The 17,203-nt window shown below is 43.7% G+C and overlaps 3 protein-coding genes across 3 annotated transcripts; 2 read left to right on the top strand and 1 right to left on the bottom strand.

The window, feature by feature from the left end:
• Positions 1-2: 2 nt before the first annotated feature.
• Positions 3-6,974, top strand: tmx3a (thioredoxin related transmembrane protein 3a). The gene is made up of 16 exons (XM_076982046.1): positions 3-224; positions 387-438; positions 600-639; positions 734-857; positions 1,889-1,934; positions 2,218-2,298; positions 2,549-2,648; positions 3,126-3,203; positions 3,310-3,376; positions 4,823-4,921; positions 5,225-5,282; positions 5,371-5,424; positions 5,564-5,620; positions 5,759-5,888; positions 5,994-6,062; positions 6,222-6,974. The coding sequence occupies exons 1-16, from the start codon at positions 200-202 to the stop codon at positions 6,426-6,428; spliced, it is 1,287 nt and encodes a 428-aa protein (XP_076838161.1). The 5' UTR covers positions 3-199; the 3' UTR covers positions 6,429-6,974.
• On the bottom strand, positions 1,602-6,126 carry LOC143483225 (uncharacterized). The gene is made up of 3 exons (XM_076982047.1): positions 5,767-6,126; positions 4,337-4,901; positions 1,602-3,971 (listed from the first exon to the last, which is right to left on the bottom strand). The coding sequence occupies exon 3, from the start codon at positions 3,887-3,889 to the stop codon at positions 3,533-3,535; it is 357 nt and encodes a 118-aa protein (XP_076838162.1). The 5' UTR covers positions 3,890-3,971; positions 4,337-4,901; positions 5,767-6,126; the 3' UTR covers positions 1,602-3,532.
• Positions 6,975-7,489: 515 nt separating the features above from the next.
• dsela (dermatan sulfate epimerase like a) lies at positions 7,490-12,785 on the top strand. The gene has a single exon (XM_076982061.1). The coding sequence runs from the start codon at positions 8,190-8,192 to the stop codon at positions 11,787-11,789; it is 3,600 nt and encodes a 1,199-aa protein (XP_076838176.1). The 5' UTR covers positions 7,490-8,189; the 3' UTR covers positions 11,790-12,785.
• Positions 12,786-17,203: the final 4,418 nt, after the last annotated feature.

Raw genomic sequence — 17,203 nt, 5'->3', positions numbered from 1 at the left:
TCTATCTGGCTGTCAGTCTGTCTGTTAGTCAGTCAAATAAATATTTTAGACATGATGTTATTAGTGGAGGGGAATATGTGTGTAACCAGATTTACCTTTAATCCCTCCGCTAATCGTGTCAGCGTCAGTCGGTTACTGGTGTGTTGACCAGTAGTAATCTCACAACTCAATTCTTTCTGTTCACTTTTCACCGTTTACAATGGCAAGACACCTTATCTTTTCAGGTAGGCCGTGACACATGAAATATAACGCATACTATTATGATATGTAGACTATAGCTTTCAGCACTCTTCGTACACTTACATCATTTATTATTATTATTATTGTTGTTGTTGTTGTTGTTGTTGCTATTATTATTATTGATATGCCATGTTTTGTTGACTCAGTGCTTACACTTGGCATTGGAGTGTCTGCATATGTAGATGAACTGGGTGAGAGGTAGGCCGGTTTCCTTCTTCTTCATCTTGGGTGATTTTTTTTCTTTAACATACACCACGATCCATTATCCACTAATATCAGGTCAAGATGTTTGTTCATTACGCAAAATATACTTAAATGCAATTGACTATGTGCCTTTTCATCTGGATACATCGTTGTAGGTTTAATGAGTACCGAGGGAATGAACCGTGGCTAGTGCAAGTGAGTGTATTTTTCTGTAATAGGTCTACTTTTGACTTTGCTATACAACCTCTCTGCCCTTCCGTTACCTGTCTAATACTACTATGTATTTCAGTTTTACGCTCCGTGGTGTGAATTCTGCAAGACGTTTGACGCGATATGGTATGACGTGGGTGCCGAGTTGAGAAGTTCGGGCTCACCTGTTAACGTTGGGAAAATGGACACCTCGCTCTACACCAGTGAGTCCAATTTAAAGTTAATGCGTAAGAACACATTCACAGTAGAGCATCCTGTCACTAAATAAGGGACACATAGGCCTAATTCCGACCTGATACAGTACCTAGGTTCTGGATTGAGGTCAGTGGGCCACTGCTGTGTTTCTAAACACATTATAGCAGGCAGACCATTCATGCAAGCCGTACTAATAAGATTAAAGCTTAATTATCTCAGAAGAGTCTCTCACTGAAGTGAGGCCTATCTCTGCATTATCCTTCAGTTATTAATTAACAGATGGTCAGACAGCACCAGTTACATTATCAGCAACCATAAATGTCTTCGGGTCCTTCTCTGGAAAGGGAAATGTTTATAGCATTTGTCTATAAACAAGATCAAAAGACCTATTGGATCTTTAATTCTACGTAGGCCCGTTAAGCAGAACCATGTTGCACATGTCATTTTGCACAAATGCTAATGGATTCTCCCATTTCTATTCATACAGCTTCCTGTAATGTTATTAAAGTGAATGCTCACTATAATGTTAGTACAAAAGACAGCACAGGGTGAATATAGTATAGTATGTGTAGTACTGAAAATAAATGCCACGGTTTTTGTCCATGTGGTATTTGATGTGTTGACAAAACAGACAATTCAGGGTGGGTTGCGCCAACAATGAACACACTAAACCGAGAATTGAATTGAGTTGCACTATGTCATTATTTTAATCCTTGGTTAACACCGACGTGGGTATGGCCCTTATGTTAAAATACAAGTGTGAACAACATTCCATTCTCATTCTTAAATGTATAATCATTGACCATGAGAGCGTTTACTCACTAGATAGATAAAACAACCAGATTAAATAACTTGGAAGAGAAATTTTCCTGGACAGGAATGTATCGGATGTATCTGACGACTTTACAACCTTCTTCCATTATTAGAAAATACATCTTCCAAGCTCACTCCTGTTTAATCTCACACACTCATCTGTTGGGAGGGTATCGCGTGAACAGAAAGTATGTTCTCTGAGCACTTACAATTTCTCTGTTTTCAGATGCTGTCACAGACTTTAATATCCGTGGGTATCCATCAATAATGCTGTGAGTAACTTTAAGAGCTCAAACACCCACAGCTCATATTACTGTCTGTAACAAGTGCAATACTTAGACATTTTTGATAAAGCATCTCAGTCAGTCAATCCCATCTGTGTTTGTATCTCTTAGATGATGCATTTAAGATGAGGTTCATCTTTAGTTATCTGTCCCATTACACTCTCACTAACTGTATGGTCATATATGAAAATGCCACAACAGACCAGATGGGACAAATATTATTTATGCTCACATTTAACACTGGATAACTGGATTTTATTGTTTCCTCGAGTGTCAAAGGAGATCAGATTCTCGAGTACAGAGGCCCTCGAACAAAGGACGGCATCATGGACTTCACCAACAGAGCAGCAGGGTACGCCCGTGCCATACATCTCTCACTGCACACTGGCACATGTCTCTTGCAAAGACGCAGACTTTAATTCACTTTACATGACGATCCCCTAACTGTGGCCGTGGACAGCTGTCCTCCTGTAAAGGCCTCAGACCTAATCAAACGCCCACCGAGTCGACCACATCCTTTCGTGCTGTGTGCTGCAACTAGGCCTCCCGGGGCAGGGTCTGTGTAGTGCTGGGTTCATTTGTCCGTGTCTGATTAAACACAGGCCGACAGTGAGGGCTCTGACGAGCACGAAACAGTTCCGCTACGTCACAGGTCGTCATGACGTCGTCTTCGTGTACGTTGGAGGGAGGTCGCGTCTGAAGGTGCGCCAACCGCAAACAACCACCCAACGGCACTTGTGTGTGCACTGAATAAGCAAATGCACTTATATTTTATATGAAGGGTCCTCTTACCTAATGTTACTATGAAACTTGACTGAGAATCGATGGTATGTTTCAAACCCAAGGGACAGCAAGTGTTAACCGTCTGAATTATTGCCTTTCCAATTAAGTTTTGTTTCCAATTGTCAGTGTTCGTCATAGGTTGTTTGCATACTGGTTGCACTGAAGACCATTAACATAGATGTTAGTTATCCTGGTAACATTACTTATGGTTTATTAAAGCTGAAGTTCATGGTTTCCTAAATTTCGTAATTTAAAGTTAGTTAAGGGAACTTTATAGGCTATTACAGAAATATTTAGTCGCACAGTAACATATAACCCAAAAAGAGGATGTAAGAATTCTGCTCTGTTGTCCTATTGAAACTGCCAAGCGGCTTGTGATATTTGTACATTTTTCAGGTCCAGTTTCAAAAAGCGGCATCTGAGTTTGTAATCTACACGTATTTTTTCTCTGCATCTCAAGAGGTTTTACCACAGGTGAAATTCTTCTGTTATCATAGTCCTTTTTCTGGTTCATAATACAGTGTTTTAGGTTAATTTTAGGTTTATCGTGATCCTTTCTGCCTTCCCTTTTCAACCACAGGAGATAAGATTGCAAAATAATCCATGTGTCGCAGTGTTCAAAGATGGAACGTACTATCTCTACAACGGTGAGAAACCTGTTTGTTTGTTTTAAACAGCTTCTTGCAACAACACATGAACTTGGTTTTGGGCCAGAGAGGCTGCTTTAGAAAGAAGCTGTTTGAAATTGATGACATGGCTGAAAGCCAAGGCGTCTGTGGTGAAGGAACCGTGCGTGAAACATGTCAGCGTCGGAGCTCCAGACAGTTTCCGTTCATAGCCTCTCGGATCGTACCATCCCAGTCGGGCTGCGGGGGGAGCTGGTAGTGGAAGGCCAGGGCGTCCAAGCAGAGGTTCACCAGGAACGGGGTCAAGTAGTAGTCGTTGGGTAGCCGTGAGCAACGATGCAGGACTCGGAGCACGAACTCCACCACGCTGTTGTCCTCATGCACCAAGACGTTGGTTTGCTGTACCTGCCCGTTGTCAAAAAAGCCCTTCTGAAGCCAGAAGGCCAGCAGGAAGGGGTCGCCACAGTGCGCCTGCACGCGGAACACGGAGGTGTCGGAGGAGTTCTCCATCACGCGGATGGTCAGGACGTCCATCAGGCGCGGGGCATGAAGGCAGCTTCTCAAACCTTCTGACCGCTCCTCTTCATCATGGCCAGCGGAGTAGGGTTTGTGCTCCCTTAAAAGAAGACCAGAAAACTTGTTTAATGTTGTCCAAATCCTAGGGCTATGGTCAGGGATTTGTTATTTCTTTAGTAAAGCTTTAGTAAAGGGTGTGTTTACACTGCAAGGCAAATTATTATATTTGATTTATGCAGGTCAAGCTGAACAGCCTAGAGACAGATCAGGCCAGTCCTGAATATTGCAGTATTTCAAAACTTATGATTAGTCTTCTAATGTTAACTTTAAAGCAGCCAGTTGTCAGGTTAGGACACTAGACCTACTTTCAGTGTCCGTGTAGAACATCACCTTGTGATTCTCGCACTAGATAAGACTTACGAGGAGCAGTATAAATCAACAAAGAGTAAAACCGGTTCAACATACCTTCAGGTGTGCAAGCGCTTCCACAATTCATAACAAAATACAGTGCTTAGGAAATCATTCTGGTTTAGGCCACTTGTCTTTGCAGTGAACAGAGATCTCAGAAAGTCTTCAGTCCTGTGTTCAGTGCCCAGTCCCGCGTTTCTGAAGCTTTCGAATGTCATGGATTAGTACATCTACCACCCGCCCTCTTGGTCAATTTACTCAGTGGAAATATCCTGCTTAAAAAACAAACTCGTTCCCTTGTGTGGTTCCACGTGTGTTTATAGTCTGTTCGAACGAATACTATCAAAGAATGTTTTCTTAAGGGAGTACGTCACCCATTTGTAAATGAGACAGTTTGAGCATTGAGGAAGAAGAGCTTAGTCTTGTGTCAATTACACAGAACTAACAGATTAGTCCTTACATGCATTTGTGATAATTATGCCTTTAATGCATGTTTACTCTTGGAGGTAAAAAAAAAAGATGTCTGTCATTTCTTTCTTCCAGAGGAACGCGATGGCAATCTTTCCGCCTGGGTTGATAGAGAACGCTTTCCTTCTTATTTAAACATGGACAGCTTCACGCTCTACCAGATGGGAGAAAGAAGTATCATTACACCAGCAAAACACAACTATATACATATATATAATATAAATATGTAATTTAATATATATATATATATATATATATATATATATATATATATATATATATATATATATATATATATATATATATATATATATATATATACACACACACACACACACACACACACAAGCACATTAAAATAAGCATGGATTATCCCAAAAGAAGACATAATTGAATTAATCCTATGAGTTAAGTCAAATAATATTAGTAGATTTTGTCATCATAAATATTCTCATGTTTTATCATTTGCTTTTCCAGGTAAACTTGTAGCTTTAGCTATAGTGGATGAGAGGAATCTAACTCCTGAGAGCGTTCGGTGAGAGACCAGCTTCTCATAGGCATGGTGAATGTTCTGAGCTCTGAAAACATGCACTGTCAAAAACTCATTTCACCCACTCTTACAGTTACAAAGCATTGACAGAGCGAGTGGCCATTGAACACAGAGACCATTACAACATGTGAGTAGAAGCATCACAAATGAGAATCAAAAGGAAACTGATCTGTAGAAGTTTGATTGATTGATTGAAGTTCAATGCCATCATTTCCCAATCTGTCGAATTTGACATAAAATAATGTGCCCGTGTGTGTGTATTGCAGGAACTTTCAGTTTGGCTGTATGAATGGAAATGACTATATAAATAGCTTCATAATGGGGTAAGCTTGGAGGATTTGATTAAGGGTTCCTAGATAGCAGTCGCTATAGTTCTGATGTCTATAAGAATGAGGAATAAGTTTCATGTGCCTCGTGTCGATAGTGTGTGTGCTAAACTGTCTGGTGCTTGCTGTTCTCAGTGAGTTACCAATGCCTTCCCTCGTTGTGATGAACATGTCCATCGACGGATATTATCTGCCACGTCGTAAAGTGGAGAAGATCGAAGATTTGCTTCGGTTTCTCAACAGCGTCCTCAGCGGACGATCCGAGGTCCGATCCTGTCCGCAGTTCTCCAGAAATTCCTGGTCGGGTGTCACACCCCCTCCCGAGCAGGACGTGTGCCGGGTGCGCTCATTGGCTTCGTCTCTCTTTCAGCTACTCGGAGGCAACGGGTTCCTGCGACAGATGAAAAGGCTTTACTATCGCGCGCGAGATGCTGTAAAGGTGAGACGTGCGGTCTTCCCAGAAGGCCAAGGGTCATGCTGATTCTTGCATACAGTGCCCAAAACAAGCGCGCATCCAGATCAAACGTCAGCCCGAAATATCCGGGCCCACCGTCACGGTTTGTGTATGACGGACTGCCATCTCCCTCCACCTGCCCAGGTGAGTTATGCTGCCAACGGCTCCCTCACCTGCGTCTTGCTTGCTCTGCCGGTGGTCGTGATCGGCGTGATCGTCTGTGGGATGTGCAGTGCCGTGAGGACGGGCGGTGAGAAGGCAGATGAAGGCGATCTGTCGGGCCAGGGGGGCCGTGCTGCAGCCCCCCGTTGGAGAAGGGGGGGCGCCTCTGAACCCAAGAAACAGGATTAATGATACTGCAATTGGCTCATTATTGACAGCAATATCAATGTTATGGCAAGTTATGCCTTGATTGAAAAAGACAGCGTTTCATTTGTGTAAATTCTCTCATTTTCTCTCTTTTGAGCCTTATTCGTTGCCTCTGGTACCAGGTAATGGTAAAACCACTAATGGAGGGACGGAGACAAGTGTTAACCCGTCTGAAACACAGACCAGAGCTCTCAGGAAAGAAGGAATTCCTATAAAATGTAAAACATGCCATGACACATTTTCGTCACAATCCTCCTTTTTTAAAGTCATGTACTTGTGCTAAATCAGCACTGATATAGCTGGCTTGTCATATTCTCAAAATATATGTTTAACGTCCTCAGCAAATGTGAAAAGAAGCACCAGCAGTCATTCATGAATTAGATGTGAAACGTTCTGTTTCATCAGTACTGGGAAACCCGTCAGAAACAGCAGGTCCCTGTCGTCAACAGCCTGTTTGGATTGTATAGTTCATTTCTTACTACACACCACCTGGATTAAATGTGACTAATAAAACACTGCTGACACTTTGACATGACTACGATTTGTATAAATGAGATTGCGCAAATTAGATGTTTAATAAATTGTTCTTAATGCACAATAACCTTTTTGAGCTCCTTAATTTATCATTAGTATGAGGTTACAGATTTTACAGGACAAGAGATTCTATTTATTTTACATCTACTGTGTAATGCCACCAATTAAATGCATCACCTTTTATTCAATTATTTAAACGGTAAATTTGCAAGCATTATTGATTATACATATTAAAACATTTACATCCGTGATTCAATTAATAAGAATAAACTGCTTGGATCTATTCATTAGATGTCTATTCATTAGGAAAAATGAGACATTAAAGAATATAGGTTTACTTTCAAAACAACATTTAAGTATTCATCACTTGCACATGAATTTTAAGTTTTGGAACTAATCGAACGACGCAGCACGCCATCTATCGACAAACTACGGATTTGTGTAAGAATGAGTGTCAGTTCGCTACTTGAGAAGTGGGGAGGAACAGATGAATGTTTTAGTGTCGCCAAACAGCTGAAGTTCAGACCACCGCTCGCCTGAACTAATAAAACATTACACCACACGTTACCGTCTATGTAAAACGACTTTCGGACAGTAATTCCTGTACCTGCTTGTGATGACTTGAAATCCGGACAGACCTTTTTTGTGGGTTATATAAACTGGTCTACCATGCCGAGAGTAAACTGTTCAGAACAACCTGGAGTAGGCTGGATTATCTGGCGCGTTTACACCGCAAGATGAGGTGTGATCAATACTAAAGGTGTATTAGGTTTCAAACAGTTCGACTTTCATACGAATTTTATTATCAGTGGATATCGTTTATTCGAGGAAGCATTGTATATATTTCATGGATGCCTCGCAAAACAAATTCCCAAACAAGCCTAAAGGATTCAAAAGTGATGGATTAAACAAGGAATTATTGAACATTCCCTGACGATGACAACTAAGGACTGTTTACTGGGTGCACATTTGAATCAGAAGGTATGTTCAGCAAGATGTTCCGTTACTTGTGAATCTAGGATAGAAGTAAGTTTTGTTCCCGTCGCGAACTGATAAAGTTGTCTGACTATGCACGTTTTGCTGCGTATAATAAGACTTTTATCAAGAACTTTAAAACCCACCCACTCCGCTGGAGCTGAAAATTATTAACACATTTCTAGGTGGAACTGTCTTAAAAGGAAAAAAAAAATCCCATCTGTCTTTTGGATCATGGCTGCTGAGTGGCTAGTGAAGTTGGGAGTTCTGCTGTGTCTTGTGAACTTGGGATTGTCTTTCTACGGGACTTATAACCACTCAAACAAATATGCCTTCGTCAGTGAGAGCACAGAGCAGGGTAGACTCCACACAGACGCAGAGCACGGGGGGCGCCAGACATCGCAGACTCACCCCATCCTATACTTCGACCTGACCGAGGTGGAGACGCTAAAGAAGAAAGCCACCACGACACACAGTCACATCTTCAAAGTGATCCAGAACGCCGTCACCACCATGCTAGAGAGCCCAGACTTCTACCTGCCCCCAATAAACCATGAGGACTTTGGCAGCAAATGGAACGAGATTTATGGCAACAACCTGCCCCCTCTTGCGTTCTACTGCCTCCTTCGGCCCGAAGACTCTGCCGCTTCTCGGTTCTTAATAAATTACATGGATCGGATGTCTGAATACCCTGACTGGCTCGTGACTAGCGCCCCAAACGATGAGGTCCCGATGGCCCACTCCCTCACTGGTTTTGCTACAGCTTATGATTTCATCTATAGCTTTCTAGACACACAACGAAGGGTTAAGTATCTTACGAAGATACGGGCGGTCACGAAGGGCCTCTATGGGCTGTCCAAGTACAGAAGCTGGGGGAAACAGTTCCTACAGAACCACCAGACCACAAACGTAGTAGCCCTCCTTACCGGCGCCATCGTGATGGGGGTGCAGAACGATCCTGAAACCATGGCTTGGAAACAGGTTGCGGTGAACTACATGGAGAAGACCATGTTTCTCCTAAACCACATGGTAGACGGGTCGCTGGATGAAGGTGTGGCGTACGGAAGTTACACGGCCAAATCCATCACTCAGTACGTGTTCTTAGCTTCGCGTCATTTTGACATTGACAACAACGACAGCAATTGGCTGCGAGCCCATTTTATGTTTTACTACGCCACTGTACTCCCTGGCTTTCAAAGAACAGTGGGCATCGCCGACTCCAATTACAACTGGTTCTATGGGCCGGAAAGTCAGCTGGTTTTCCTGGATGCGTTCGTGCTCCGAAATGGTTCGGGAAACTGGCTGGCGCAGCAGATCAGGAAACACCGGCCCAAGGACGGACCCATGGTGGCCTCCATAGCCCAGCGCTGGGCTACGCTTCACACAGAGTTTATCTGGTATGACCCGGAGCTTTCCGCCCACCCCCCGACTGACTTCGGGAAGGCGACGATGCACGTGTTTTCAAATTGGGGTGTGGTGACGTATGGAGCAGCGATGCCCTATGCCCAGGGCAACACCTTCCTGTCTTTTAAATCTGGGAAGCTAGGGGGTCAAGCAGTGTATGACATTGTTCACGATCGACCTTATTCCTGGCTGGAAGGTTGGACCAACTTCAACCCTGGACATGAACACCCCGATCAGAACTCGTTTACCTTTGCTCCCAACGGACAGGTCTTTGTTTCAGAGGCGTTGTACGGGCCAAAATACAGCCACTTGAACAACGTTTTGGTGTTTGGCCCCTCCCCCACCAGCCAGTGCAATGCACCATGGGAAGGGCAGTTAGGCGAGTGTTCCAAATGGCTGCAATGGGAAAAAAAAGAGGTGGGTGACAGCGCTGGTGAGGTCATCGCGGCGTCCTCCAATGAGGACACGTTATTCGTTAGCGGGGAAGCCGTGAAGGCCTACTCTTCCGCTATGGAGCTGAAGAGTGTGTATCGGGCCCTCGTGCTGCTCAACTCCCAGACTTTAATGGTGTTGGATCATGTAGAAAAGCACAACGGGTCTCCGCTGACTTCGTTTAGCGCCTTTTTCCACAACCTCGACATTGATCTGAGATATGTGGCCCACAGGTCTTTGGACAAGTACAATGGAGCTCTGATGGACGTGTGGGATGCTCATTATAAAATGTTTTGGCTGGACAGTCAAGGAGGGAGCCCAATTGCCAGGATACAAGATGTGGAACAGGTCGCCGAGTTCAGAAAGAGGTGGACACAGTTCATTAACGTGACCTTTCCCATGCACGGCTCTGTCAGCAGAGTGGTGTACCTAATGCATGGTCCTTTTGTCAAAGTTTCAGACTGCAGGTTTGTTGACAACAGCAAAAACGGTGTCAGACTGTCTGTCACTCTCAATGACACAGAGATTACTGTTTCCATTGTCACAACCTATAAAGACATAGGTGCCAGACACAGTTACTTGGGCTTTGCAGGATTTGCAAAAGCAGAAAGCAAGCATCAAATAATTTATTTTGGTCAGGGCATTCTAACCTTGCCCAGCACAATCATAAAAAATTACCCATTTGATTTCAGTTTCTTGATTAACATTGTAATAATGTGGATTGTATGTTTTGCTATTGCGTTTTCCACCATAAGACGAAAGTTGAAAATGCCCTTGAGAAAGCTTGTCCATATCAGTCTCATTGCAGTGCTGTTTTTCTGTATGTTGAAACTATTGGTGATGTCTCATGACCGTGAGAAAGAACGATTCGACTTCAAAGGGCAGGACCCCCCTGTCTTGGAGGAGGGAACTGCCCCCCCTGACAACACTCCAGAACCCCTCCCATTCATCGTCATCACCTCTCTCCCGGGCTCTGGGGCCGAGGTCCTTCAGCACCTTTTCGACAACACCTCTGACTTTGTGTACCTCACGATCCCTTCTCCGTACCTCCGCGTGCCCCAAGCGGCGTTTGTGCCCGACTCTCTGGTGGACGCCTGCGACTGGGGGAGGGGGGACGCTCGAGCCGGGAGGTTCCTGGCCGTTCAGGGCTGGTTCCACTCCCTACTGCACAGTGTCAGGCTGCACCTGCAGAACGTCCAGCTCCATGACGGCGACTCTGAGGCCCCGAGCGCACGGCTCGCTCGGGGAACGAGGAAGAGGAGAGGGAAACCGAGAGGAAGGATGGCGAACGGGGCCACCGCGAGGGACGAGGCCAACATCAAACAGCTGCGTAGGCACGCGGCGGCCTACCCGAACGCCTGTCCCGTCCTGAACCTCCGCAGTGGGAGCTGGTCGTTAAAACTGCCCTTCATCCACGAGGTGATTGGCCACCCGTTTCACTCGCTCCAAGTGGTGCGAGACCCACGCGCCTGGATTCATCTGATGCTGCACAACGGTAAGCCCAGTCTCTATGTTCTCAAGAACATCAGAGAGCACCTGCTGCATGCTCTCAGCGACGGCAGGCGCGGGTGTGCGTTCGATGCGGCCTTCCTGCCGTTAAGGGGTCTCCTCGTTCAGCCGGACGCCAGCCCTGTGCTGCTGCTTGCACACCTATGGCTAGCACACACCTCCGCCAGCCTCCGGGCGAACGGCGACCTTCCCCCGCAGGCCTCCCTGGTGCTGAAGTTCGAGGACGTCGTGTGCTTCCCTGAAGAGACCGTCGGGAGGATCCAGAAGTTTCTCGGGATACCCGTGGCACCGGCCGCCATGAATCAGCTCATGTTTGTCACATCCACAAAACTGTATCACCTGGTGAATGAAGGGGATATATCTCCTGCCAAAATCAACATGTGGAAAGAAAATATGCCCTATGATGAGATCAAAACTGTAGAAGACATTTGCTGGCCAGTCATGGAGAGGCTTGGATACAAAAGACACAGCCATGCCCCTTCTAATTAAAGGAAATTAGGGGGAGACAGGGTATGGTTGTAACATGGGGAGAGTTGTAACACCATGAGTTCCACCGATGACAGATAAGATAGGAGTCATATGATCATTCCAGTATTTACACAATTCCTCCCTGATCCCAAATGGTGAATATCAAGGCTGTAAACACACACATGCAGATTCCATAGAGAAAAACCTGATTGAGGTGAGAAAGTAAATTTCTGAATCAAGACTAAATTTTTTAAAATGTTTTAAAATGTGCCATATTTTGTCAATTGTGATTTTTACACCCCAATCGAAATTTGTCCTCCGCTTTTAACCCATCTGTGCAGTCAGAACACACACACACACTAGTGATTACTAGGGGGCTGTGGATCACACGTGCCCAGAGCGGTGGGCAGCCCTAGCCCGGCGCCCGGGGAGCAGTTGGGGTTAGGTGCCTTGCTCAAGGACACCTCAGTCATGGCCTGTCTGGGAATCGAACCCACGACCCTCCGGTCACAAGTCCAGTTCTCTAACCGCCAGGCCATGACTGCCCCCATTTTGTTTAGTACTTATACTATTGCAGATAAAACCATATGAGTTATATTACATTAAACTGTAGTTTCTCAGGTAAATTGTGATGCATTTTTCCCCAGTTAATTTTAAATCACCTTGCTAATACAGCTAGTTCAGCAATGGCTGACAAGGGTGGGGTGGGTTTTAAACACAGCTTTACAGCCATCACCTTACATACAACTAAGAAAACTTTCTTGATTTTTAATAATTTTAAAGAAAGACTGACAGAGGTGTGACTGCAAATGTTATTTTTTTAAAGCATCTGATGTAACACACACACACGTTGTTTATTATTTGACCTACATGTTCTTTATACAGGTACTGAAGCAAAAAGTGTTACAACCATACCCGTCTCCCCTAAATTAGATGCAGACTGAAGCCATATACAATAATTTGCATAAATAAACAGTCTGCGTCACTCTGATTTCTGTTTGTTGTATTCCTTAGTGGAGATACTGAACTTGCAAATGATCATGCTGAGTAATTAAAAATAAATAATTACTAATAAGTAAATAAACTGAAAATTACTTTAACATATTTTGAAATCTAATACCAATTTCTCCGATATGCGGACCTATTGTCCCCTTGCTGTTAGGGATATGGTAATGATGTAGGTGTTAATTGTTAAATAATATTTTTAGTTGGAAGCGTTTTCGCTCAGACATTATTTCTGTTCTGTATAAAGAGTGAGCAGTACATAACTTGGCATACTGCTGCCACCTACAGGACAGAATGTGCAATGCGCTGTTAGGTAACGCTTAAACTTTGAGATCAATGCCTTCTTAAGAATGTATCTGTAAATATTTTTATTAGCCAATTACCTATTTTAAACTCACCAGTTAATACAAAACAAACCTCGGCACCATGTCCTCTCCTGAGCTCCGTAGAGTAGAGCGTCGTTAACGTGATAAACTGATCTGATTAGAAATCAGTTTTGCAAAACAACTGCAGAAAAGTTTAAGACGGAAGGTTGCAGGCCAGATGTTAACAACTCTATTCCAGGACGTACGTTGCCAACTACACGAGCTACTTATTATGAGAAACGTCTGCTGGTGTTTTTTTATTCATTATTAATTTTTTATGATGACAGCTTACGCAATTGAGTATCATGCTGATATTTTTGGCAGGGAAACATATTAAAATGCAAAGTAATACTCTGAAACATCACGAGACCCAAACACAGACTTTGCTGTGATTATGCTTTACTTGCTATAGGACACAACCGAAAATAAAGCAGCTCGGTAACATTACGATCATCTCTGCCATTAGAGAGAGCAGAACAGGTGTGGTGAAGATCCACTTGTGTTTTTGTTCACATGCAGGTAAGCCTGCAATCACAGGTCCAGACCTCGTAAATGTTTTAAAGCTACAAAAAAAAACTTTAGAAAAATGCAATACGAATGCATCAGAAAAGCGGTTGCATCAGAAGAGCGTAGACTTGTAATTGTGTCCATCAGAACTTCCATGTGAGCACCAGTGCAGTGAAAGTTCGCACGTGCATAATCTGACAGGCAGAGACCACGCAGTGATCGTTATTCTGTCTTCGATTTGTAAGAAACTTTCCTAACAGTAACCAGTAGGCTATAGCTTCTGGAGTAAAGTTCACTGTACTGTACTAAACATGTGAAATATGTAGGCCTATAGGCCTACTCAAACGTGGTTATTTCTTTCATATTAGTTGAACTAAAACACAACGCAAACGAATAAACACGCAGACTTCTGTGTAAACAATAGTAGACCTACGAAACATTTCAAACAAAGATGTAGAATGAATATAAGTGTATAATCACGTTAGGTTGTAATGGCGATACTCTCAAATGTATTTATTGCTAAGGTTACAAATAAGCCAATCTTAACTATCATACTTCATAATGGAGACGCAAAGTGTCTTCATGCTCGAGATAATGTTATCTACAATAGTGAGACAACCTAAATCCACCGCTGACCCTTGACCCCTGATTTTTTTTCAACCCCTGGCTATGAACCTGTCTGCATATGATTTTTGTTTTGGGTCTAGCTACTAATCTTAGAGGATGCCAGGCATATATAAGAAAATAATTTAAAAAATCAATTATAAATGGATCATAATTTCATATATCCAAACCTCTACCTATCTGATAAACAGTCTGCTGTTATATAATCAGGCTATCACAACTGTGATGGATGAAGATGGAAAGAGTGTCTCCGGGAGACAGAAGGCTGGATGTAAAGAGTAAAGATGTAGTCATGTCAGCGCTTTCATTGGGAACAGCAGGATGGAACTTCTACCGCCCATAGCAGGTACTAAGCAGCAGCTGAAAACTCCACAATTCACATTTGACATTTTAGTTTGAAGCGTAGTTTTAATGGGGATAAATTGAGCCTCCAGTGGTTTCCGGAACACAGATTAGTCGTGGGCTCGAATGATTGACAGTCCTCATTGTCAAAGTAATGTACCCAATCAAATGAGCCCATTTTGTCCCTGGAAACCGGCCCTGTGTGAAGCAGGCCAAACAAGACACCGCTGTGAGTGCGTTCAGCTTTGCCCCAAACGCAGTTCAAGCACCTGTTTGTCATTTGTCATTAAAACTTTGAAACGTGTTCAGCTGTAGTATAATAAACCAAAGGCCACTACAGCCTTAATTGAGTTTTGTTTGGTTTGCACCAAGCCCACAGCACTTACATCTCAGAGCCCATTAATACATGAGGCCCACACGAAATGGAATCTAAAGAACGAGCCTCCTGTTTTCCGAACACAAAGAGCCTCAGGTTCGTGTATGTCACATTTGATGAATGCCATACTAATGATGGCAGGACCGCATAAGGTCCATGGTAGCCGGGAGGAGTCCACACCCGCTGCTAAATCAATCGATCAATATCTTTGGATGTGTCATTGATTACAAACACTGCAGTACATAAAAAAACTCGTTCAGAGGAACTGAGAAAAGTGTGTGCATCTAGTTTGTAAATATGTATTTTACCATGGCAAAAAGTGACCATTCTTTGAATTGCATATCTTGTATATAGTGTCTCTGTTCATGTCAAATGTTTCAACTGTCTCCAGTCTAATTTAGCTTAAGATTTCCCAGTGGAAACATTTGCTATAAATAGCACCAGACAAAGGCAGCACTAGTTTTAAGACCTCTAGATCACGTTGTCCGCCTTACAATGGAACGATTGGTAGGGGGGGGGGGGGGGGGGGGGGGGGGAGTGGACCTGACTACCCAGGGCCTGCGTAGGGAGAGGGGCCCATTTTGTTCATGTGCCTTGTTTACTGGCATTTATAGGGGCCCACTGACATTGAGAGTGCACAGGGCCCAGAATTTGCTGCAACGATCCTGATTGTAAACAACCACTGAAAGTTTGCACCAACACCTTCTATGCCATGCAGAATTGTGTTATCAACACCACTGATGGTTTTTGAAATCAGGAAAACAATTATTCCTACCTAATTATACCTATGTTTGATATTACTTAGCATTGAGCTCTATGGAAGTCAGCAACTGGAAAGTTGTATAGGCTATCTTCTTTAAATGTTCTGTGCTACTCTGAGTTTGTAGTTAAGCACTTTTACCTAAACAGTCCTTTGCCAAACCACAGCCACATAGCACATCTGTTGCTGTGGGAACTACAATAAAACCAGCAGATGGCGCTCTAACCCAGCAGACAAAACAATATAGTTTCGCGGTTTCATGCATTTATATCACATGGTTTTTAACATGTTGAGTAGCCAGACAAACAGTGTAGTCAATAATTAAAGACCATCTCATATGAACAGCAGTGTGGTCTTAATTAATAATGCAGCAACACTGAATGATTTATATTCTCTTCCTGTGCCGTAATAATGAATTAAAGATGATTATCTGTGACATATTGTCAATTTGAATAACCAGGACCCGTGGAATGTGTTCATGAACAATGTACCTGTGGACGATCTTGGTGTATGTGTGTCTGTGAGTGTTCAGAGAGGTTTGGACCAAGTTCACGAGTTAAACCACAACTTAGTGTATGATTATAAAACGTGCTTCTTTATAATAATTAGGTAGCAGTAGGGATTATGCATTTTACCAAATGCAATCGCTGCAGTGTCTTACTGAAAATGGTCAACAAAAAGCATCACAGGACATCAAGCTCACCTGCGCTACATTAGCGCCAATTAATACATAATAAACGTAACTCCAAAGCATAAGGTTCAAATCCACTGAGCGCTTTGGGTGATGATTTAACACCGACGTGGTGTAAGGTCGTAGGATGTCTGAAGGAGGGTTGTTATCATGCTGTGTCTTCTATTTCTTCGTGGCGGTGAAACTCCAGGTGTGCTGGTGTTGTGGACGGGCACGTGAGGACGCAGGTGAGGGCGGGGTCTGCTGCTTGAGCATGCACGCGCGGTGCGGGACGTCGGGGCCCGTGATTAATTCACTCGCGCCCGGCGACTTTGATGAATTATGTTGTGTTGCGAGACCAGTGCCATTTATTCTTCTTAATGTCAGGCCCTTGGAAGGCGCGCGCTGATAGAACGGCGAGAGGTTCTGTTAATGCAGTGATGAGTCCGCTGAGATGTGTGTGTTTGTGTGTGTGTGTGTGTGTGTGTGTTTGTGTTTGTGTTTGTGTGTGGGGTGGGGGTGATTGGACCAATGACCACGTAGCTATGCCTGCTTAATGACGTCGTTATGCAAACATTAATTGCAATAAATTTATATAGACTGCATACATTGACAAACGCTTTTCAGTGTAGTTGGCTAATCCGCGCAGTTTCAGCAGTCCACCTTTAAATCACTCTTACAGTAAATGTGTCTAACAGCTCTGTAAAAGTGCTACAAAAATAGCAGGTGTGATAGGTATTAGTCAGGAGCCCCCCCCCCCCCCCCCCCCCCCCCCCCCCCAATGTA

This window comes from Brachyhypopomus gauderio, chromosome 19, assembly GCF_052324685.1.
Source record: "Brachyhypopomus gauderio isolate BG-103 chromosome 19, BGAUD_0.2, whole genome shotgun sequence".
Classification (NCBI taxonomy): domain Eukaryota; kingdom Metazoa; phylum Chordata; class Actinopteri; order Gymnotiformes; family Hypopomidae; genus Brachyhypopomus; species Brachyhypopomus gauderio.
Note: the sequence above shows the minus strand (reverse complement) of the source record. Positions and strands in the feature narration are given on the sequence as shown.